The sequence below is a fragment of the Chionomys nivalis genome, chromosome 9, assembly GCF_950005125.1.
Source record: "Chionomys nivalis chromosome 9, mChiNiv1.1, whole genome shotgun sequence".
In the NCBI taxonomy this organism is placed as follows: domain Eukaryota; kingdom Metazoa; phylum Chordata; class Mammalia; order Rodentia; family Cricetidae; genus Chionomys; species Chionomys nivalis.
The window spans coordinates 68,521,152-68,545,199 of record NC_080094.1 but is presented as its reverse complement, the minus strand read 5'-3'; the positions used below and the strand labels follow the sequence as shown (position 1 = coordinate 68,545,199).

Sequence of the window (24,048 nt, the reverse complement as noted above, 5' to 3'; positions counted from 1 at the left end):
TTTTCATAGTCTTTTAAAATTAAATATAAAATTGCTATTTCACAACTATTTTCTTTACTTGCAATTTTGTAAAAAGGAAACATCTATCCATCTATATATTTGTCCTTTGTCAGTAATGGGACTTTTTGCCTTATCTTTCACATACTCTAATTATTGACGACTTTGCAATGATAATTTTGTATTTAAAAATACTAAATCGTAGCAGTGTTAGTCAAGAGCTAAGTTGTAGAGTTTTGTGACTGTTGAGAAGCTATGTGATTAACTCTAAAGATGGAAGTGGCTAGAATACGAGGGGGAAAAATGGGCCTTGCAATTTATCAACTGGACCACCTTGGAAAGCAGAGTTTAGAACTAAGCATCTCACAGGGTTGTGGTAAAACCTACAAACAAAAAGACAGTGAGATGCCAGGGCCTCGTAAGTAGTTGCAGCCACAACGCAGCTGCAGGGCAAGTATGAAGAGCTGAGCTTTCACCTGTAGCTTCACATCTATCATCAAAACCAACAAGCTCACCATGTGTAACCAGGCTACTAATGAAGTATTTATTTTACAATAACATTGATGCACAATGAAAATATTACAAACATACACAGCATGACTAACATTATTAGAGAAAGGATTTCCCTACAATATTTATAAAGATTCAAGATCATCATATTAATAACATAAAAATACATAATATTTTGTTATTAACATAATAAAAACATAATTTATGTTTAAGAATTAATTATCTGTTAAAACCCTGCAAAGGAAACATGAGTTAACCTATTATGTTTATTAAAAATAAATTCTACTGGCCAGTGAGTAGAAATCTCTTGGTATTTATGCCTCAATTTTCAGCCATAACTTTGAGATATGTTGCATTACTGTATATAATTAACATATAATTAGTGTAACTCATTGATATTTTAGTGCATTTATCATTTGCTGGAACGGCCTAGGTATGTTAGAACAAAGATATATATGCAGTTTCAATAATTAGGTATTAGAAATCATTTTCCAAGTGAGAATCAATATTCATTCAACGCACATTTACTGACCATCTATCTAGGAAAATCCAGGTGTTGTGCAAAGAAGGTTTTGCTCATACTAATAAAATATTATTATAAAGCCACATGAAGTCTGGCTTTGCCTTCATACAAGACAACAATGTATAAGATATTTAAGATCACATGAAATCACATGTTTGAAATAATAAAGTCCTTTGGCCAAAAAAACAAAACAAAACAAAACCCTGCTGCTCATGACAGCTCACATCTGTAACACTAGAGCACTCCTCAAGGTCCAGCTGCTTGGGATGACAGAGTAAAGAAAAGACCAGTAATGTTTCATCACACATTTCCTTAGTGAATAATTAGAATGGTAGAAACCAGAAGCTGTTTAAAAACACAAATTAAAATTGTGCAAAAAATTCAAGAGGAATATATTAACTCAAGAATCAAGAAATGTACAAAATAATTAGGAGAAAATAGGAAAAGTTCTTAAGAGAGGCCAAGATCAAAAAGACTGAAGGCTAATGGAAATGACCAATTAAAATCAATGAAACTTATCAAGATTTAAACCTTGTATTTCAAAAGACTATTAAGAAAAGTGATGTTACAAACTATAAGAAAACTATTGCAAAAGCACATTGCTAAATATATACAAAGAACTTTAAAAACTGATAATAAGATTAACCAACAAAATGGAAAAATAACCAGAGGATGAACACCAATGAGCACATAAAACAATGGCCAGCATCCTTAGTGACAAAGGAAAAGGAAAATAAAGCCAATTATCCTTCCTGTCTCCACTGGATAAGGAAGACAGGGTCTTACCTGGATCAGATGTGTTGGCATTGTGATGATACAGACTGACAGTGAGGCTCTTAGAAGGCCACGGAGAACATAGAGGAACTTGGTAAGACTGTGACTGTTGTCACAGTTTTCTGTATCACAAATGTCATCTCCCCATAATGGTGAGCCAAGGTTCTGAATTCCTATTCTTAAAATGTTTTTCTGTTTTTTCTAAAAGACAGTGAGAAGAAATAAATACATAAGTAGTTTATCAATATCTACTAGTTCTTATCAGAACTCACAGCATCAGGAAGACAATAGACGCGGTAAAAACTGATGCAATCTCAGCAGGAAGAGTATAAAGAACATACTTTAGATCAGAAAGTCGGACAAAGCCAGCGTGTTACACCAACAGTTCCAGCTACTCAGGATGTTGGTGCAGGCCAATTGACTGAGTGTGGGTGTTCAAGGCCAGCTCAGCAACACAGCAAATCACTGTCTATCAACAAATGGAGAATAATTTTCATGAAAATTTGAAGGTCATGATAATAATCAAATTTGAATTTTGTTTAAAGTTGAGGTGATTATGCTAAGAATTATGTTTGAGACAGTTAAAATGACAGATAAATACCATGTGCTGTAGTGCTAGCCTGCATTCCTAGCATTTGGGAGGTAGAGGCACAGAATCAACACAAGCTCAAGGCCAGAGCTGTCTGTAGAACAAGTGCCAGTGCAGTCAGGTGTGAAAAGTGAGACTATCTCCAAAAACCAAACCAAACAAAAACCCCAAACAATAATAATAGCAAAACCTCAAAATAATATTAAGATGTCAGAGGCAAAGATAAAGGAAAAGGTTAATTCAAAATCTTACAAATGCATTCCCAGCATTATAAAACTCTACACCTCTTCCGATAAGCCAGGACGTCTGTATTCCTGTCTAACTGTCCATCAACTGCTGTGTGAGCTTTTGTCTGAAAGGTGTTTACAACTTTTAAACTTTTTGGTTTTATACTTTATATTTGTCTCTAGTTTTTTTCATGAAATTGTTTTACTGACCTAATTTAAGTTCAAAGCTTTAACACTTAGAAACTACTGATTATTATGGCTAAAATAATGGTGTCAATTTTTTTTTTTGAAATAAAACATTTTTAAAAAGCAAGGATACTTTGGGTGGTGGCACACACCTTTAAACCAAGCACTTGGGAGACAGAGGCAGGTGGATCTCTGAGTTCAAGGCTAGCCTGGTCTACAGAGCAAGCTTTAGGATGGCCAGTGTTACACACAGAAAAAAGATCAGTAAGTATCTGACAATATATGTTTACAAGTTCTACTGTTTGGGTTATTCTAACTGAACAAATGTTTTGTAAATGCTTTCCTTAACAATTTAGCAATATTTCTGTGCACAAAACATGTGATATGCAAGTATTTGGAAGATCATTATTATATTTATGATGGAATAAATAAAGTGTCCTTTCCTCCCTCCCTCCCTCCCTCCCTCCCTCCCTCCCTCCCTCCCTCCCTCCCTCCTTCCCTGATGGAGGAAGTTCATTGGCTAATTAATAAAGAAACTGCTTGGCCTGATAGGTTAGAACATAGGTGGGTGGAGTAAACAGAACAGAATGATGGGAGGAAGAGGAAGTGAGCTCAGACACCATGCCACTGCTCCTCTCAAAAGCAGACGCGATGAAGCTCCAACCCAGGATGGACGTAGGCAAGAATCTTCCCAGTAAGCGCACCTTGGGGCGCTACAAACATTAATAGAAATGGGCCAAGCAGTGTTTAAATGAATACAATTTGTGTGTTGTTATTTCGGGGCATAAGCTAGCCAGGTGGCCGGGAGTCGGGCTGTGGGAAGAGGCCCGCAGCTCCTACAACACCTCCCTCCTTTCTCTTTTTTTTGTTGTTTTTGAACAGGGTTTCTCTGTAACTTTGGAGCCTGTCCTGGAACTAGCTCTGTAGACCAGGCTGGTCTCGAACTCACAGAGATCCACCTGCCTCTGCCTCTGAGTGCTGGGATTAAAGGCGTGCGCCACCACTGCCCGGCTATGGCATTCTTTCTTAAAGCCATGATTTTAGATATGTGCCAGTTTAGATGAGCTTTCTCAATCTAGTAAATCTATTTTCCTAATAGAAAAGATAAAAATTGAATATGCGCATCTCCTTTATAAACAGAATTTATTGATGAAGGGTGACAGTGCAAAAGAATCTAAACATCCGAAAGCCCAGGATACAAAAGTATCTAGGCAGGGGAGTAAAAAAAAGATGACGAATTTGGACTATGAAGTAGGTGCAGAGCTTTGTATAGACAGTTATTCTTGGTATCCCTGGGGGCTCTCACTCTGGAGATTGCTTTGGATTCCAAGACCTATATATGTTCAAATTCTTTATATACAACAATGAAGTAATTGCATATAACACAGCTATCTACCCATCTACTTTAAGTCATTCCTGGATTAGTGAATTATAATATACAATACTATATAAATGAAATTATATAAATAGTAGTTATACTGAGTTGTGTAGAGACCTAGGTTGAGAAAAAAATGTATATATTTAGTACAGATGAAAGTTTTCAGCTATTTTTAATATGTTAGGATTTTGGTCTACAGAAAGTGTTTAATTGTATTTGTTTTCATCCAGAAAAATGAAGTGAAAACATGCATGGGGCAGATATTAGAAGAACAAATATGGGGGGGAGGCTATAGAGAGGATTCAGTGGTTTAGAGTGTGAGCTTCTCTTGCAGAGGACCCACCTTCTCCTCCCAGACCCGCATGTATAGTTATCAACCCACCGAAACTCCAGCTCTGATACCCTCTTCTAGCTTCTGAGGGCAACAGATTCACATACTTATAAGTGCATGTGTGTATGCGTGCATGCCTACGACACACACATGTACACACATATTAAAACAAGATAAATAAACCTTACTACAATTATTAAGACGAAGAAGTACAAGTATGTTCCTGGCAAATTTATGTATAGTATCTGTGAAAAAAAAGTGAGATGATACTTCCTTTATGAAACAAAACTTAAATTTAAGTAAACTGATAAAAACATAAGGTATTGTTTATTGTTATACTTGTTATCTCATGGTAACAGGCCTAAGTTAGTTTCTCAATAACAACGAGGAAATAGAAATAAGGAATAAAAGCTGGAGACATGGTTCAGTGGGCTAGTATGTGCAGTGCCCTGGGTTCAAGTCTTAGCACAGCTCTACCAAGACAAGAAAATAAAACCTTACTGAAATAATCAACTAAAGGCCACAGAAAACAGAAAGAGAATGAAATGTGAAGGTAAAGGAGAGAGTAGCATTCAGAGATGTAGAGATTGGTCTTTTAACACAAGGTCACTACTACTTACTGTTGTAACAAAAAGACTTGCTAAATGTTTAAAGATGCTTTTAGATACAGAATAAGGAGTTATGAATGCTTAGTGACTCTGACATGAACTAGCATAAATACCCAAATAATGAATGAATGATAAAATCTTCAAGTGTTTGGTATATAGCACATTAGAATAAAAATGAACATAAAACTTCAACATAAAGAATGTATTTTCATAAATAATGGTAATTGCAGAAACAAAAGCTGACACTCTTGTATTATCTCAGAAGTTAATTTTTAAAAAAATGTAGCTGATATTTACACAGTAAATATATTTATTCCCATAAGAATATCTAACATTTAATCTAGTATGCAAAATTAAAAAAAATCAATGTCCAAATGATGTTATGAAGTAACTTTTAAATGCTTCCACCCACATGTTTACAGATGAGCGATACAATTTAACTTCTACCAAGGTTAATTATACATTATAAAAAATAAATAATAGTCTGCTTTTTAGAGTATATTTTAAATGTCTTACTCAAACATATTTGAACGTGCACAGAAGAGAAACTTCCCATTGAAAGTAGTACTCTTTCCCCATCAGAACGTTGTGACTGGAGAAGACTACTGCCTAAAAGGAGCATCTATGGAGTGCTCGCTTTCCTGACTTGTCTGCAGTGTCCGCAACCAGGGGATATAGCAAGCAACATACTTCATGATTTTATAACTTAGTAACTATGCTTTAGTTCTAATAAACAGGAAGTTTACTTTTATAATTACTTATTGGTATGTTTAAGTTTAATTTGAAAGCTTTAAGCATTTTTTGTTATTCACTATAGAAATGTTAACCCCAGTCTTTACGGGAGTTAGCTGTTATATAGCTTCTCACCATCAGGGAACCAAATGTGCTCCATTTTATTTTCTATCATTTTTCAAGAATAAATGAATTGTTTCTTGAAAGTGGTGTGCTTTTTCCAAACCCAAACAAACGAAGAACCATCTTCATTGTGTTTCAACACAATGCTACTTACTAAGGACTCTTAGCAGGTTGTTTCTAAGAAGTGTATGCATGTATTCTTTGGCAAAGAGTAATGTGATTTCCTGCTACTTTTTGCATCTTATAAATTTCTTGCTTTCAGAAGAGGTGTCACCATTTTGCAAGAACAGCAGCTTTGCACACTGCACCATAGGAACTGTTATGACATGCCTGTTTCCATAGCTACCACCGCAAGTGGGGAAAGGTGTCTGTCAGGGACCAATTTGCCTCTCCAGAAGCACACTGGCACCAAAAGAAGACATGGCACCCATAAATCTTAGCTAGGACCAAAAATTGCAGTAATAAGGAAAAAGAGTAAAACTGCATTGAATACCAGTGGTCACTATAAAGACTATGAGAAACACTAAATGCTTTCCAGATACACATAACATATTATAAGCCTGCTATTAAACTGGCAATAAAAATCAACTTAAAAATTATTTATTTTGCCATTGAGAATTTGTTAAATATAGCAAGTAAATTGATAAAAAATTTAAAACCTATGAACTAAAGCAAATATAGATAAAGATGCCAAAAATTACTTTCTAGCTTCTATGTCTTGGTTAAAAAATAACTTCTGTGGAGATACACTTATTAAAATAACACACATATCTTAAAATAATACAATAATATAAATCCTTTAGTGTCAAATGCAGCTAAAAGCACTAAGAAACATTTTTGCAAGGCATGATGTTTAACAATAAAGTTTCTTTATTTGTTTAAATTAAACTAAGTGGAACATCTTCAGTAGTAGGAATTTGGAGAAAATGTAAAATCAGAGGTACAGAGAACAGCTATAAATTATATCAAAAATATATCTTTTATTCAGTGAAACAATTCAAAATGTAATGTAACAAGGCATAAAATCTTGTGATAATTCTTACACTTAAAGCAATTAGAATTAAGAATTGAACGACAGAAATATGAACACTTTAAAAAGAAAAATATGACCCTTGTGGTGTTAGAAGCAATTAAAAAGCATAACTAGTTATTAATTTCAGAAGCTATACATAGGTATTTAAGGAGAATCAGCAATAACAAAGCATGCGACTGTTTTGTGTGCATTTTGAGAACCCAGTTAAAACTCTGAATACACATGAATACTTTCTACCCATTTACAATGTCTGTGAAAACAGTGTGTACATTATTGATTTTTCTCAGGCTCTCCAAACATGCCCCAGAGATTTGAAAACAATATTCTACATATGACTAAAGAAGGTTGAAGTATTCATACCTGGGGATTAGATCCATCAAATCCTTCAGTATAAATGATGTTCTGAATGAATTGAAGCAGCTTCATGTAGCCTCGGGACAAAGAACTGTTGGTAAGAAGTGGTTCAAATACATAAATGGGCTTACTACTGAAAGTAAAATATCTATAAAAATAAGTAAATAAGTAAAAATATGAATGTATTGGAGTATTTAAATATACAAGAAAATGCATCAAATTAATGTCAGACAATCTAAAAACATTTAGACAACCCTGCAAAAAGGGAGTAAGTTATATCATCTTATATTAAATTGCTTAGTTTTTTGACATTATGGGAGGATAAAAATCTGTAGAGACTGAGATGACTTAATTATGTCAGGCTTAGTTACCTCCAAGAAAATTAATGATTTAATGAAGCAACCTAAAAGATGAAGCCACCATAGCTTTTCAGGAGTAATCATACATAATTAACACATAGTTAATGAACTGCTAAGTCACACACTCCCAAATCAATGTCCCGATCACCTGAGCTCATCTTCCATCAAAGTTTTAATTTTCGTAGAATAAACTGGTAAACTAACTAAATAATTTGAATTTTTAGAACACGTGAAGACAAACAGCATAATCTACTAAATTTATTGTTCACCCATTTCCTTTGTTCAAAGAAGATGCAAAAATAAATGCATGAATTTAGGAAGACATCTAAGATATTTCTCACACGATGCAAGCATTGTTTATTGCTTTAAAAACAGTAAAATGAATTTTTAAGGTGCATTTGGGACTTAAAAAAACACTTGAGAAAAATCCCCTGTAAATGTTGTGTGATATTTCAGGGAACATTTAAAAAGAATGAAGGAAACCTGCTTCCTGAGTGAAGTTAAGAAGCGTAGCAGCCCATTTGCTTAATCTGCAACATCAATAGAAGTCGATTCAGCAAAAATACATGTGCATCTCCATACATGTGTGAGCTCCTGAACAGCTGCTGCTGATTCCAAAATTCCTATCTTGCAGAAACGGAGTAAACATGAGAAAGGAAAGCTTTCTGTACAAAACAAATGTGACTCCAAGAGATGAAGGGCTGCAGAGCATGGGTATGTTTCATATAGTTACTGCACCCTTCAGGGAGAACACGGGCTATTGTGGACATGATATTCTACTATGATGGGAAGAACATGTCTATAAATAACACTATGAAAAGGCAATTCTGTAATAGTGTCCTGGGAATGTCCTTCATTTCATCCATGTTGTAGAATACAAGATTCCTTTTCAAGGTTAAATAGTATTCTGCTACATATTTGTGTGTATACCAAATTTTCTTATCTGTTGATAACACAGGTTAACTCTGTATCTTGGCTGTAATGAACAGAGAATGCAGCTATCCCTTCAATACACTGAGTTCATCTCGTTAGATATAAGTACACAAGGAGCACTAGCAGATACAATAATTGTACTCTGAACTTTGTGATGAACTGCCACACTGTTTTCTATGTTTATACTAATTTATAATCTACCAACAGCATACAAAGATTTCTCTTTTTTATGTTTCCACCAATACTTGCCCTTTACTTTGTTGATAACAGCCATTACAGTGGTTGCAAGGCAACATCTCATTAAGGTTTTAATATACGTAATAATATATAAATGAAAGTATACATAATTACATAATAATGTAATGATTAGTTATTAGATATTTGAGATTTTTACCCCATTGATTTGTTGTCTACTTATATGTCATTTTTAGAGTAATGTCTACTTAGATCCTTTGTCCGTTTTTAAAAAATCAACTTTCTTTGCCATTGAACTGTTTCTGTTCATAAAAATTTGAGGTATTAAGCTCTCTTTCATAAGCTCTCTCTCTCCTTCTCATACCCCCCCTTCCTTATATTGTCCCTTGATCTTGTTCAATGTTTCATTTTGGAGAATAAAGTGAAGGCATAAAACCAATATCTTTTAATCACTTTACTTATTTATCATCGACATAAAATAATCCACTAGACAATGATGCTTAGAACATTAAGTATTAAATTTCTTGAGTTAATTGAAGTTCTTAGAGAGTAATCTGTTATAAAAATAAAACTAGGAAATACATTTATGTATACTAATCATGAATATTAGCTGCTGAATGAATAAAATGAAATAATTTAAAACTGGATTTGGGCCTTACTAAAAGAGTAATTACTAATGGTTACCTCACATTGTTGGTCAATATTTATAAAAACATATACACATATTGATAAAAATATCTTCCATTTCTATTGGAAATTTTGGCTTTATTGTTGGTTCTCCAACATTGGGAAATTTTGTTCTCTGTGTGTGTATGTGTGTATATGCATGTGTGTGCACACGTGTGCATGTGTCTAGTGATAAGAGTTTACAAGAAGGAAATTTGTCTGCAAAAAAGACCCTTGCTTTGCTATTACTGTTTTCAAGCATTTTTAAATCTATAAGTAACTGTGCATATGTTTGAGCAAGTTCAGGTATGGGGGAGTCACAGTGAGTTGTGGATCACAGAGGACAACCTAACCGACTGAGCCATGTCCTCAGCCTGTTTCCAAACATTAACAAAGTTTTGACTATTTCAAATATTAAAAGACTGCCCACTTTTTAAACTTATTATTTGCCTTTATTTTATGTGCATTGGTGTTTTCACCTGCATGTGTGTCTGTGTGAGGGCGTTGGATTTCCTGTGAGTGGAGTTACAGACAGTTCTGAACTGTCAAGTGGGTGCTGGGAATTGAACCTGTATCCTCTGGGTCCTCTGGAAGAACTGCCAGTGCTCTTAATCTCAGAGTCATCTCTTCAGCCCCATTGCAGCCCATTTGGAACCACTATTCTGCTTTACCCTTACAACTACCAACAATTTTTATATTAAAATGAGCTAATTTCAGTTCTATGTGCCTAAAGTTATCACAATATATAGAAATATAAAGCATACAAATAGTTATTTGAACTAATTTCTAAGTTTTTTTTTAAAGTATTTTGACTGCATGTGCATGATTGCACCTGAGCAGGTCAGGAAGCAGCACTGAATTCTCTGAAACTGAAGTTACAAATTGTAGGTGCTGGGAATCAAATTCTGGTCCTCTGCAAGAGCAACAGGTGCTCTTAACCACTCAACTATCTCTCTAGCTCTGGCACTAATTTTGAACCTTATAATACCAAGTACTTAAAATTAATTCTAGTTTCACAAATGAACAAAAAACAGACTGGTAAGCAGGATAAAGATATTTTTTTCTTGAAAAAGGTTAACTTTTTGTCTGTTAAAAGATAAATTACAAATATAAAATAGAATATGGAATTATAATAAGTAGTGATAAGTGAAATTTTTACAGGCAGAAAGCAGACTCTTGGTATACTGTTTAAGAAGCCTACCTAATTTCAATCTTATCAGTTAATAAAGCGCTTGGTGCACAGAAAATCCTGAAGCAGCTTTGGTGTCACAGCATCTGGTGGACACCTTGTGACAGACGTACAGTCATCATCCTCATTTTGTGATTGGGAAAACTAAGGCTCATTTCAGGATAAATGACTTGTCCAAGGTTACACATCACTAAGTGGCAGAAATCTAGCAAAATAAAAATATTTTCTGGGCATGGTTGCACATTCCTTTAACCCCAGCACTCGGGGGCCGAGGCAGTGAGATTCAAGCTGGCCAGGGCTATATATTGAGAACATGTCTCAACACAAATAAACCAAACCAACCAAACAAAAACCCTGAAAACATTCTAAAGCTGTGAAACTTGGCTCTTTCAACTACACTATTTTAAAGCCGTGGAACTTTCAACTACACTATTTTAAAGCCGTGGAATGTGGTGCATGGAGAGTCTAAGGGGCTCACACACACTCGCGTGGTTTCACTCAACACTTTTAATGATGCATTCCAGCATGCAGTTGTAGGGAGAGATTTTTTTAGCTGTATTCATGAAATCCATCTCAAATGTGCCTTGGTGGTACTTAACTTGGTGTGGAAAGATAAGGGAACTCTTCATACCAATTGATAACTGAGAAGCACCACACACACAGCAGGAAGACGCCAAGGCTTGGGAACTGGCTCTGGTTCAACCTGTGCCAACAACTCTGCTCAAAGTGCGATACAGACAACTTCTTTAAATTTTCTCTTGTCTCTCTTATCCACCATGATTTTTAAATTACATGGTTCAAAGTGCTTTTTCACATTAAAGTAATTTGCTACAATTTTAAAAATAAGAAATTCTGGTCACTTAAATATTTAGCAACCTGGTAGAAATATTTGAGAAAAAAAAACCAGAATCTTACAGAAAATTAAGATTATTATTCTCAAAAATTATCACCCATAATTACAATGAATTAAAATAAAGATGAGCACCTTTTGATATGATTTTGAAAGTAAATGGGAAAATAAAGTTTATCTTACCAAAGCTCTATTTGCATGTATAGTTCAAGGACTCAACTATGACAAGTAGGAAGCAACCCTATATAAGGCCATAGACACAATACATGTCTCAACTAATTGTATAAAATACTCTGTTGAGCTAAAGTTCTATTAGCATATAATTTGCATGTGATTCCAGAGATTGTAAAGTCTTTTCACAAGTAATTTTCAAGTCACAAATTTCATTAGGATTACCCTGAAGGCTGTCATTTACTGACTTTTCGTCTCATGCTTTTCACCTAACACTGAATTTGAGTCTGACTAGGGAAGCTCAACTAAGAGAGAAGGACGCAGAGTCTAAGATCACATTCAAGACTGAAGATGAACAATGACCAGCAGAGACCTCTGGATCACAGTTGGAAAAATACTTCACGCCATGGCTAAGCAATCCCATTTGGCATGGAGACTGTTAAGTGAAGTTATGATCTTTATGAAAAATAATTCAGAAAATGACTGAGATGAAATATCAGACTGTGTCTCCTCCAGGCCCTAACAGAGTGTGGGGTGGGTATTCAGTCCTGGTCATTACATACTTTCTGATACCCTCTCTTCAGTGTCTTCATCTTCTCTCTTATTGCGATACATTTGGTAGCATCTTAATTAACTATTTTGTTTCATGGCCATTCTGTACCTTCATTATCTTCTTATTTTTCCAAGTTTTTTTTCCAGCAAAACTATTTGGTTAATAACTACAAATTCCAAGAGGCTAGTGAGGTAGTTGGAAAATGTGAATTTCCATTTTTATTCAAACTTCCAGTATCTTTTCGTTCATTACACTCATGACCTGAAAATAGAAACAATCAAAGCTACACCTAGTCCTATGTGTATCCGGAAGACATACTCGCTATTATAAGTATCTGTCCACCTGCTGTATTTTGGATATTTCTGTCTCCCCAGATTCCTATTTTGACTTTGACATACAATAATGTTAAGAGGTGGAATCTTTAGGAGGTGACTGGATCATGAGGATTAAGGCCTCATGAATGGGATCAGTACGCTTATAAAAGAGACCTAAAGGAGGCTGCATCCCCTTCTGCCATGTGAATTGACAGACAGTTCAGGCCTCTGTCTTTGGAGAAAATCTTCACTAAAGTGTAATCCTGCCAGAACCTGAGTTTGGACTTCCACATCCTTGACATGATGAGGAGCAGACTTCTTGGTTCAAGCTTCCTGTTCTGTGATATTTTTTATTGTAAAAAGTCCAAAGGGAATAGATCCCACCCATCATCGCCTGCATAAACTTTAGGCGTGTTGCCGCATGAGCTATCTACATCTAACATCTCTCTCCTGAGCTGTGCACACACCTGATTCTCTCAGGCTCCACTCTGGCAGCATTCTTCTTTCCAACATCATTAGGTGCTTTTCTACTCATTTCATGTAAGTAAACATACCCTCTCTTCACCCAATAAAACAACTCTAATCCTATTGCTTCTGCCAGATATGACTCTTTTTGGCACCAATGCACCTTGAATTTTCAATATTTGATATTTGTAGTCAATTCACTCTTACATTTGCACATAAATTCAATGAAGCTTCACCACCATCATTCAATCAAGACTGCTTTTATTATGGTGACGAATGATCTCAGTGGGTTTTTTTCTTTTTACAGCAATTTTAAGATTATATATATATATATATATATATATATATATATATATAGAGAGAGAGAGAGAGAGAGAGAGAGAGAGGATGTCTATATATATCGCTGATGTCATTATTTATGATAAATTCACAGAAATGGATTAATAGTAAAAAGACAGCAGATAGCCTAACTTCTGATTCCTTTTCCTAAGATTGTCTCAGTAAGTTGTACTCTCACAAGTAATGAGTGGCTGTTTTTCCACATCAGAGCGAACACAGGGTGTTATTTTAAATACCTGACAGTTGAAAAGTGGTATCTCTGATGTGAACTCTCATATTTCTGAAGCAGTGAGGCTTGTTGTATTGTCTGTGGAGAACAGAACTGTGTGTACGTGTACCTGTTTATTTGTTTTTGTTTTTCAAGACAGGGTTTCTCTGTAAACAATCCTGGCTGTCCTGGAACTCGCTGTGCAGACTAGGCTGGCCTTGAACTCACAGAGATCCACCTGCCTCTGGCTCCCAAGTGCTGGGATTAAAGGCGTGAGCCACAATGTACTGCCAAAAGTATATTTTTTAAAATAGTGCCATTTGTCTATTTTTGCTTTTATTATCTACACATTTCAGCATACATGAAAGCCACAGCTTAGAATCTTCCTCAGTATTTTGGAGATTTGGATGGTGTCTTCTTTGTTCCCAGTGCGACCATTGTTCCACTTTGTTTCTATCATTAGCAGCTGTTTTCAACTCTCTTTTGCTCACAGTTCATAGACTATCACTTTGTTTGCTAGTTTGATTTTGTAAGTTTCTTTGCTGTTTGGCTTTTTTGACTCCATCTGACAAAACTTCAACCCTGCTTGTAAATACCCAGGGATCTCAGTCCAGGCACGAGAGAGACTCAGCACCTGGTAGCCCTCACTGCCCAGTAAACCCTTCTCGTACATTGGCTTTGGAGTCTCTGGCCTACATACCTGTGAGAAAACTTCTGGTTTTTATCCACCACCAAACCTCACGTGTTTTCTAATATTAGCACAGACATATCACAGTTTCAGAGATATTTCAGCTCACCATGACAGGACGGCACGGTGGAATTCATGGTGACAGAAATGTGTGGCAGTGAGCAGACCATGGGACTGGAACCAGGGCTCTAACCTCTGAGGCCTGCTCCTAGTTACTTACCTCCACCAGCCAGACCCTGTTTCATAAAGCCTTCAAAATAGTTCCATAAGCTGGGGACCAAATGAAGGCTACTCCAGATTCAAACCACAACAAAGACCTCATCTCTAAATAATTTGATATTTGTATAAGAGCCTAAACATGCAAGTTTGCGTAGGATGCTGAGATTCAGCAGGACAGTGATTTGAATGAGAACTGACCCTATCCTGTAGTTATCTGAACACACTTTGTCCCCAATTCGTGGTGCTGTTTGGAGAGTTTAGGGGTACAGTCTTGCTGGAGAAGTTGTGTCACTAGGGGAGGGCCTGTAGATTAAAAGCCCTGGCCACTTCCAGTTCACTCTCTCTGCTTTGTGCTTCTGGTTGAAGATGTGAATTCTCAGCTTCTGTGTGAGCCATGAAGCATGCCTATTGCAGCCATGCTTGCTGCCCTCTGGAACCAGAAGCCAAAATAAATGCCTTCCGCAAATTGCGTTAGTCATGATATTCTATCACAGGAACAGAAAGGCAATGAATACTAGTGGGAGTAGCAGGTTAGAAAGTATGTTAGCTTTGTTGATCATTAGGAAAACTGTCTGCTGTCCTAACTTTGGAATGGCAGTATATTTCAGTAAGGAAACAAATTTGCTTGCTGTGTGTGCTTGGACATATCCACTGTCAAAATTAAACTCAAAACTAAAATTAAAACAATATCCAATTAAAAAGTAAATCAACATTGCAGAATAATTCTAGAATGAGCTTTTGTCATCCTTATCTTACCATACTGTGACATTCAGACAGTGGACTGTCAAAGCTATCCTTTTGGATATCTTTGGATGTCTTAGGCTATCCTGGAGCTTCTGGTCTTCTTTCACCTGCCCAGTGCTGGGACTGTAGGTACCAGCTCTCTAAAGCAACCTTAACAATACTGTGATATATGTCAAGTTTTTAGTGCCTAGGCTTTAATTAAACATTTATAGTATATATATGAACATTTTCTATACATAAACCTACCAGTAATTTAAAATTAATTATTATAAATTTCAAATGACCTTCAGTTTTACTTGCTGTGAAATTTTTCTCGTTATCAATGGTGCCTTTAGAAATTATGAAATTATATATTGTATCTCACACATGGTAGAGAGATACAACTATATCCTCTAGTTTTAATTATAGGAAAAGTATAGACAAGTATAAGGCTTGGCTTTATTGTTTTATAAATGAACCAGTAAAGTTCATGTCAGTGAAATGAGCATATACTTTTCATAAATTAAAATAAATCTCACATGGTAAAGTACCCGTATTCAAAATTAATTTAATTACATGTTTAAAGTTTAATTATATTTAATTAAGCATTTAAGTTTAATATGAAATAAATGAATTATCAGTTAACTATTATGAAATGAAAAACTGCCTTGGTAATTAAAATCTATAAATTTTCCTATTCTGCATAAAACTGCTAGCTTTCAAAAAACATTCCAGCAATTATAGGTTTTAAAGACCATTTGACTACATCCTCATAGTTCATTGAAGTATAGTTTTTAGGCCCTTCAGCTTGGTTAGCTGCACATTTCCAGCAACGGGGAGGTTTTACAGACATGGTTTTGGGTGTTACCTTAGTGTAGTGGTTGTTGTGACCCTTTAATACAGTTCCTCGGTTGTGATTACCCCCTAACCACAAGATTATTTTCTTTGCTTCTTCTTAACTATAATTTTACTACTGTTATGAACCATAATCTAAATAGCTGATATGCAGGGTATCTGATATGCAACCCCTGCAAAAGGGTCATTTGACCTCAAAAGGGGTCATGACCCACAGGGTGAGAATCACTGTCTTTAGTGACTTACAATTTGCAACAACAGTAAAGATACCTAGCTCAAAAGGCTCTTGGTAAAATTAAATGAATAGACTAAAGTCAAATTTCTGAACAGTATCCCTCCTGAAAGGCATTTGACTAACGTTAACTTCTTCCTTCCCCTCTTTACCTGAATGAATGCATAAAAACTTCATGTTTTCTGGTATAAAAAAAAAAAGTTTGCTCCTTAAAATAAATGTCGATTTAAATGACAAAAGCAATGTTTTTTGTTTAGTCACACTATCCTTTATACATGCTTTATTTAATTTTGTGTTGCTAAGGGTTGAATTGATGCTAAATAAGTACTCTACAAGAGGATGGTGGCCCCAGCTCACATTTTACATTGATATGGCTGAGCATTCTATGAACAAGACAGTAAGAATTACTGCCACCACAGAATTCTAAGTTAGAAATAACTGAATGCAGGTATTATCAGGTTTTGCTCACATGCTTATGTGTGTGTGTTTAGTTCAATAGGCAAAGTTGGGAACTACTATTAACTGACAAAATGATTCAAAATTAACAATAACAAAAGTAATATGGTTAAATGTGTGGTACTTCTGTTTCTTAGCCCCATCTTATTCATAAGGGTACTGACTTCACTGAAGTCAAGGGGAGGATCCCGAGAGCACAACAGGATGAAGCCAGAACCAGAAACAAGCTTTTATTCCTTCATTAGTACGCTTTGTCTACAACAAAACAATGAAAAGGACAGACACCAAAGCTTTCAAAAAGAACGAAGCACAAAGAGATCCAACATGTTATTCCTGGATCCACAATGCAGCTGGGACCCTGCTAGATCTGAGTATGTCAGTATCTTCTGAAAAACAGAAATATTTGCTTACAACTTAAGAATGATAGGAGGTAATAAATGTACAATATATAGCAGCGTGCCCAAAACATAGTAGTCATTCGTTAGCATAGCCACTAACACTAAAGCAGTGCCCATGTGCCATTTTAGGCCTCTAACCTGTTAACAAAGCAAAAGAGTTCTGAAAAAGACTTAAGTTGAACAGTGTTGACTAAAGGTTCACGGATTATTTCTAGAACAGACACAAGACATTTAAGTCATTTAATTTCACAACTCCCTGCCTATAAATAATTAAAAATGATTTGATAGTGATAAAGAAGACACAGACTACAATCTGTTCATTAGCTTACTGTGGTAAGGACTGAAAGTGAATCTTCTTAATATCTCACACATTATTTAATAATAAGTCTGTAACTTTCAGAATTCTGCTTTAATAAATTTTTGTCACTATAAACAGGTTAGATTGTTTAAAAAACTCTTCACTGTAAAATTCTAACTCTAGCAGTCCATCGCCTTAACCACTCGGCCACCTCGTGCCAGAGAAACCCTGTCTTAAAAAAAAAAAAAAAAAAAAAAAAAAAAATTCTAACTCTAACCTATCTTGTCATCTAAAAATCACAGAGTATTTTAATTTCAGCATCACTAAAACTTATAATGTCTTAATATAAGTGGAATATCAAACAGAGAGAAACGTAGTTTGGTTGTCAAGAGTGCTTGCCTTGCTATACAAGCCCTAGCATCGCATAAAAACAGGCTAGGAAGATCATCAGAAATTTCAAGATCATAACAGGAGTCAGTATTAAAAAAAGAAAAAAGAAAAAAATAAAAACATATACTTGTGTACCCTTTAAAAGATCACCTACTAAAAAGTACTAGAGAGCAGCAGTGCTCGACACATTTTCCTGGGATTAATTATATCAAAGAATTTATGAGATGTATTTGGATTATAGGTTGAAGTCCTAATTAGAAATTGTTTTCCCATGTCCTGGAAAGTAAAATCAGATGGAATTGTAACTAGTTTGGTATCCAAATCTATCACATTATAAACCAACAGGTAGTTTACAGAACCAAAAAGAAAGAAAAAGAACATATAATAGGATATTACAAAATAAATATATAATTTCTTATGTATTTGTAGAAAACTCGCATTATTGATATTTGAAATCTTTAAAAATGAGGTAAATGCAATCTACTGATATCTGAAGTCCAAATTTGCTGTTACACGAGCCGTTGACTTACCAGGATTCTCCCTTAAGATCTGAAGTTATGTGTTCTGTAAGGAAGAATCCATGCCATTTTGAACTCCCCAGCAGCTCCGGAGGAATCCTTTTTGATATATCATAATAGTGACCAAATCGTGAAGATGACACTGGTCCAGCCTGCTGGAAAATCATGCTGGTTATTAAAATAACATTATTTTGTCCTATAATTTCTTTGACTAACATAAAGTTAATAAGGAAAAGCTGATATACATACACTTACTGAACTTAAAGACCCATACAATAGCTTTTATTAGCCAAATTATATTCAACGAGGAATTAAACTTTCTACTCTCAAGTTGTTTTCACTGTTAATGATTTATAAGTTTATAATTCATATACCTCTCTCATTTTAAAACTATTCTGTACATCTCTTTTTCTAAGTCAAAATTTTAATATACATAATTTTTAATTCATACATAATAGCTCACATTTTAATGATAAATTGAATAAGGAGATGAGAGAACTAAGTGAAGTTAAGCCAAATTAATTTACTGGTTGGAAGCCCCAAAAGAAATCAAGTATTTAGATGTGTTTAACCAAGCATCATATTGAAACTAAATGTTCATGTACAATATACCTTATTAACTTAAATGAAGCTGATGGTGTCAAATGTATCAGAGTCCAGACAAGACCAAGGCATGTGTGAGAGTGAGAGGATGTGTGAGAACTATGGAGACCAACAGACACTTGGTTTTACATTCTTTATTAACAGTTTCTGCAAGAAACCATCTTTCTCTTAGGAAACTAACAGCTATTGGCACTGAATTTATTTACATATGTGAGTAAAAATCTATTAACTATTGTTTTGAATGGAACCGAGGCTGATACTAATGAATACATCCTCTGCCCCCACACCCTTCTCCATAAAGCTGAATTATTAACAAATTCCATCTGGCAGCAGCTTCCCATAAAAGCTCTGGTCTAACGTTTACTGTGATCATTCCTGAGTACTAAGAAACTGGCAAATGTGGGGATGCTCAAAACAAACAGAGTTTCTGCACAAACGTGAGAACTCTTAGGAGGTTCTTATCTTACAGAATGACAATTTTTTAATTTAGTCAAACACACGTTTGCTTGACACTAGCTATTTGCATTTAAGATTTCAATGATTCATATTCCTAAATTAAATGCCTATAAACACCAAATTATACAGTCAAATGAAATAAAACATCCTGAAATCTAATAGAAGCATTTTTCTTAGACTGAGTCTGTGGGTGTGACATTTATTTTCTAAATAAAATGAATGTGCATCTCTCTATAAGGTACTATTTATTTTCATTAATGAAAGACATCTATTAGTTAGCTTCAATACAATCTTTTCAATGCATAATAATATGTGCAGAATTATGGTTCCTAAGACACAAATTCTCCATTTATTATGAAAAGTATTGACAAATAAATTATATGACATTAAAATAATTTTCTTAAAAATACGGTGTAAAGATTTTTAAATGTAAAGTTATTAGTCTAAAGCAATTTAAACAAGGTCTGTTCTTTGGCCTATAATTGATTCTTTATCCGGATTATAGTTTAGAATGTTTTTACTGCAATCTCTGCGAGAGCTCATCTTTTTATTGTGTAAGTCCAAGCCCTCTTAATGTTTCAGAAAGGCCTTGACTAACTGAACTTTGATCTGATGTCTTCATTGAGAAAAACACCAGGTTGCCCATTTCAGATGCAAATCCCCCTAAGGCCCAATAGAATTTAGTAAAGACAGCAAAAAAGAAGAAACCAGAAGTTTCCAGGATCCTCTTTGGGAATCCTGGGGCACACTGGTGTCCTTAATCCATGCACTAGCATGGATTAAGGTAGGTGATAACCTTTCCTGATTCAAAAGAATAAGCTGAGTGCCTACAAACTGGGTGGAGACTAGGATTTGGCTATAATAAAACACCATGCAATAAAAGCTTGGTCTATGTCAGAAGCCTCTGAAAAGGCCTCAATGTACCACATTCCCAGGCCTGGTAGGGAAGCTTGCAAAAGCCTACCTGAATCAAATAAGCATGAATAATCTATTTTAGCAGACTGACCATGGGGAGAGAGAAAGAAAGAGAGACTTTTCACTTCTTTTAAGTTTGAGTTAATAAATTTATTAGTGGATTGAAGGTTCTTGAAGTCCCCTGCACTCACAGAAATACACCAAATTACCAAAAAGCAAGGTATGCTTTTAAAGTTGCCGTCACTATTAATGCTTTTAATTATAATATTAGTGTGACAGAATTCCCAGATTTTGGATGAATCAAGGCAGAAAATTGATTTCATGCTGTGACAGTTTACATACAGAACACAAACAATTTATTAAAATACAAAAATAAAACTGGAAAGTTTTATATAATTGTTATTAATTTATTTAGATGTTAAGACCAAATGTGAAGGCAAAAATATTGATAAGGTAGACACAAGGTTTTCATTACTGATGAAATATTTCAATCTTTGAATAAAACGAAAACAAGACAAATATATTTTTAGAGGATAAAAAGTTTTACAAAGTTTTCTGTCCAAGACACATAATATCAGCATACAGTCAGATTTCTGAAATACTGAAATCTTTTGAGACCTACCAATTATTTTAAAAATATAAGCTTATTGTTGTTACTCTAATAGTGTTTACCTATAAAATTATCATTGTCATAAAAATTAAATTGCATTTTTATATCAACCTATCATGAAAAAGCAGTTCATTTATTTCATGTGCTAAGAATATGTTGCTTTAATTTTAGATATGTAAAGTTTTATTGCACATCCATAAACTACCTTTAACTTTACCATCTGTGGAACAGAAAAATACAAGTTAGTTTTTACTGTGCTAAAAAATGGAATCTGATGGGAGTTGAGAAGGCAAGCTAAGCAACAAAACAATAGCACACTCTACCACCACCACACTGTGTCTCCAGTGTGTTAGGAAGCAGAGAACTGCAGAGGAAACACACGAATAGTCTACATAAGCTGTGTCTCTTCATTGTTAGCAAGTCTTGCTTCTGAGAGAGTCCGGCGGATAGCAAGAATCCAACCACTAACTAAACCTCACGAGCCTCAGCTCAATCGCTAGAACATGGTTAATCATGATTTTATTATGATCTCAAAATAATCTATGCAATATCGACAACTAATGTTTTATAAATTTGAACATAATATAAATATTATTATTACTAAGTTATGATTCATTAGAGAATCAGGAAATTTGTCATTGTCCTTCACAATTCCATTGCCTTACTGAAAAAATTGGTTGCACATTGACATATTCACAAATCTACCAGAACTCCTGTGGCTAAACCACTAATTATAACAAGAATCTGATATGCTGCCACGAATGGCTGGAGACCGACACTAGAGTCCTACACTTCTGAAGTGAAATCCAGAATGCACTGTAGGCCAGCAATCTGTAGGGTGAGGAGTGCAGTGTGTATTAATAATCAAGGAGAGGACAAGTCCACATAAATCATTAGAAAATCTAAATCATTAGTGAGTCAGGAAGGATTCTTAAAACTAAATATTCTTTAGATTGAGTAAAACATTTATGCATTATGAAGTGCTTAACTTCTGTCCACATCTGTGTCATTTTTCATATTCCCCAAGTAGACTAGGACTACACTCGATAGATTTGGTAAGAATTTACATTAAGGGCATCTCTGATAATTAATATATCTCATTTAGAATTACTGCTACTTCTTTACTCTTAAACAGTGAAACTGCATTTTGTTCAAGGAAATATAGAAAGCTAAATGTTTTTGTTTTATTTTCAAACTTGAAATTGCAAAGAAATGTCTAGACATAGAAAAAGATGACAAGTGCTGGACAAGGATCACAGGCAGAAGTCAGTCACTGAATATAAAATTACTGTGAAGGGCCAAAAACAAACTTTTAAAAAAAGGAGAGATAGCAGATATGATTCTTACTCCTAAAACTGGGAGCACACACTTGTAAGCAGAAGCAAACTTAAATCTGAGCACTGACAACAAAGCAAAAAGAAGTAATTACTTATTGTAGTTTTAATGATTAAATTCATTATCATTTAATTTACTCATTAATTGATTTTATGAACATACATTACATACCAATAAAGCAAAACATTCTCTTTCTGAGCTTGCATCCTAAAATAGACACAAAATAAACAATGGTATGGATATATGATTTTCTTCTTTAAATAATGTCTTGAAGAAAATAAAGTATTACAAGAGAAAGTAATATTTCATGTTCAGTGAAAAGGAAGTCACCGTAGATAATATAGTATTTCAGCAAACTCCCAGAAGAAAATAGAATACTAAATAAATAGGAGAATATTGTAGGTTATAATTTACAAAGTAACAATGAAGGCCTCAGCTAAGATGGTGGTTTTGTTTTGTGTGACTTCCTGAAGTATAAGTTAGAATAAGAGGGCTGAGAAGATGCTGAGCAATGCTGCATTGGAGTGAGGATCAGAGTTAAGGTTCCCGCTCCCCATCTAAAAACCCAGAAGGGCAACATGCATCTGTAACCCCTGTCTTAGAGGGCAGAGACTGGCATATCACTCATGTTCACTAGCCACCCATTCAGTTGCTGATTTCCAAACTCAGTAAGGGACACTTGCCTAGCAAGTATGCGGCCTTAAGTGCAGTTTCAGTACTGTAAAAAACAGCAGCAGCAGCAACAGCAACAACAACAAAAAATAACCAAATACAGACTCGTGACATCAATTCAGGCCTCCACATGTGAACGCACACACAGACTGAGGTAAGAAAGAATATTCTATCGTTAACAATAGAAGAGTAACAGAACATCACAAATGCAAAAAAGGGAGTGTGAAGCCAAATGAGAAGTGTGGAGGAAAGGACACACAATCAAGACGAGACTAAATAATTCTCACGGAGAAGAAACATACAAGGGAAGTAGCCATTGGCATCCAGCATAAACCCTGGTCTATACTCAGCATGGGGTAGGTGGAAGCTGACAAGAAAGGGCTGTCCTTTTTTCAGTCAGAGTGCTGTGGGAGACTGGTAGCCAGAGAAAGACTGAGTGGCAGGTGAGTAACCATAAGCTGTGAACACCCAGGGCAGAGAGACAGGCAGGGCAGCCACAGACGCTAGGGTGGAAGTACTGCACAGCAACTCAATGCTGAAAACATCCACAACCACCCTGGGGTGAATCCAACCAAAGAAGACATTGGAAACACTACCTCTGTCAGGGTCTATACAGTACCATGGAAACGCAGTAAGTGTGCCGAACCCAGCAGAACAGACAGAGGCATTTTCTCAGGCAAGGATCTTGTGGCATCTAGAAGGGAAAGGATCAGGATCTAGCTTGGAAGAGAACCACCAGCAGCAAAGGTGAGCACATGCATGGGTGCGTCTCTCACAGGGGTCAGAGCACAGGGACACAACACTGATCCTCAGCATAACAGACAAGGCTTCAGCAGGCAGGCTTGGGTCTCAGACCAGGAAACCTCACAAGCCTGAGTGTGACACCGAAGATCCTCTGAGCAGTGAATCCACACTAATCCACCTTGTTTGTATTCTTGACACTATGCCTTCTTTCCATTTTGCAGCGGTAGCTACAAAACCCAAATGTTGATGTGAGGAAAACCGTGTGTGTGTGTGTGTGTGTGTGTGTGTGTGTGTGTGAGAGAGAGAGAGAGAGAGAGACAGAGACAGGC

At 35.4% G+C, this 24,048-nt stretch overlaps 1 protein-coding gene across 1 annotated transcript in view; it reads right to left on the bottom strand.

The window, feature by feature from the left end:
* The window catches only part of Elp4 (elongator acetyltransferase complex subunit 4), a 214,517-nt gene that overhangs the window by 126,410 nt on the left and 64,059 nt on the right, over nucleotides 1-24,048 (bottom strand). Inside the window, exons 5-7 of the mRNA XM_057780320.1 lie at nucleotides 18,397-18,536; nucleotides 7,372-7,456; nucleotides 1,817-2,005 (exon numbers count right to left, since the gene is read on the bottom strand). Of these exons, the coding sequence (XP_057636303.1) occupies nucleotides 1,817-2,005; nucleotides 7,372-7,456; nucleotides 18,397-18,536 (414 nt within the window). The remainder of the gene's footprint in view (nucleotides 1-1,816; nucleotides 2,006-7,371; nucleotides 7,457-18,396; nucleotides 18,537-24,048) is intronic.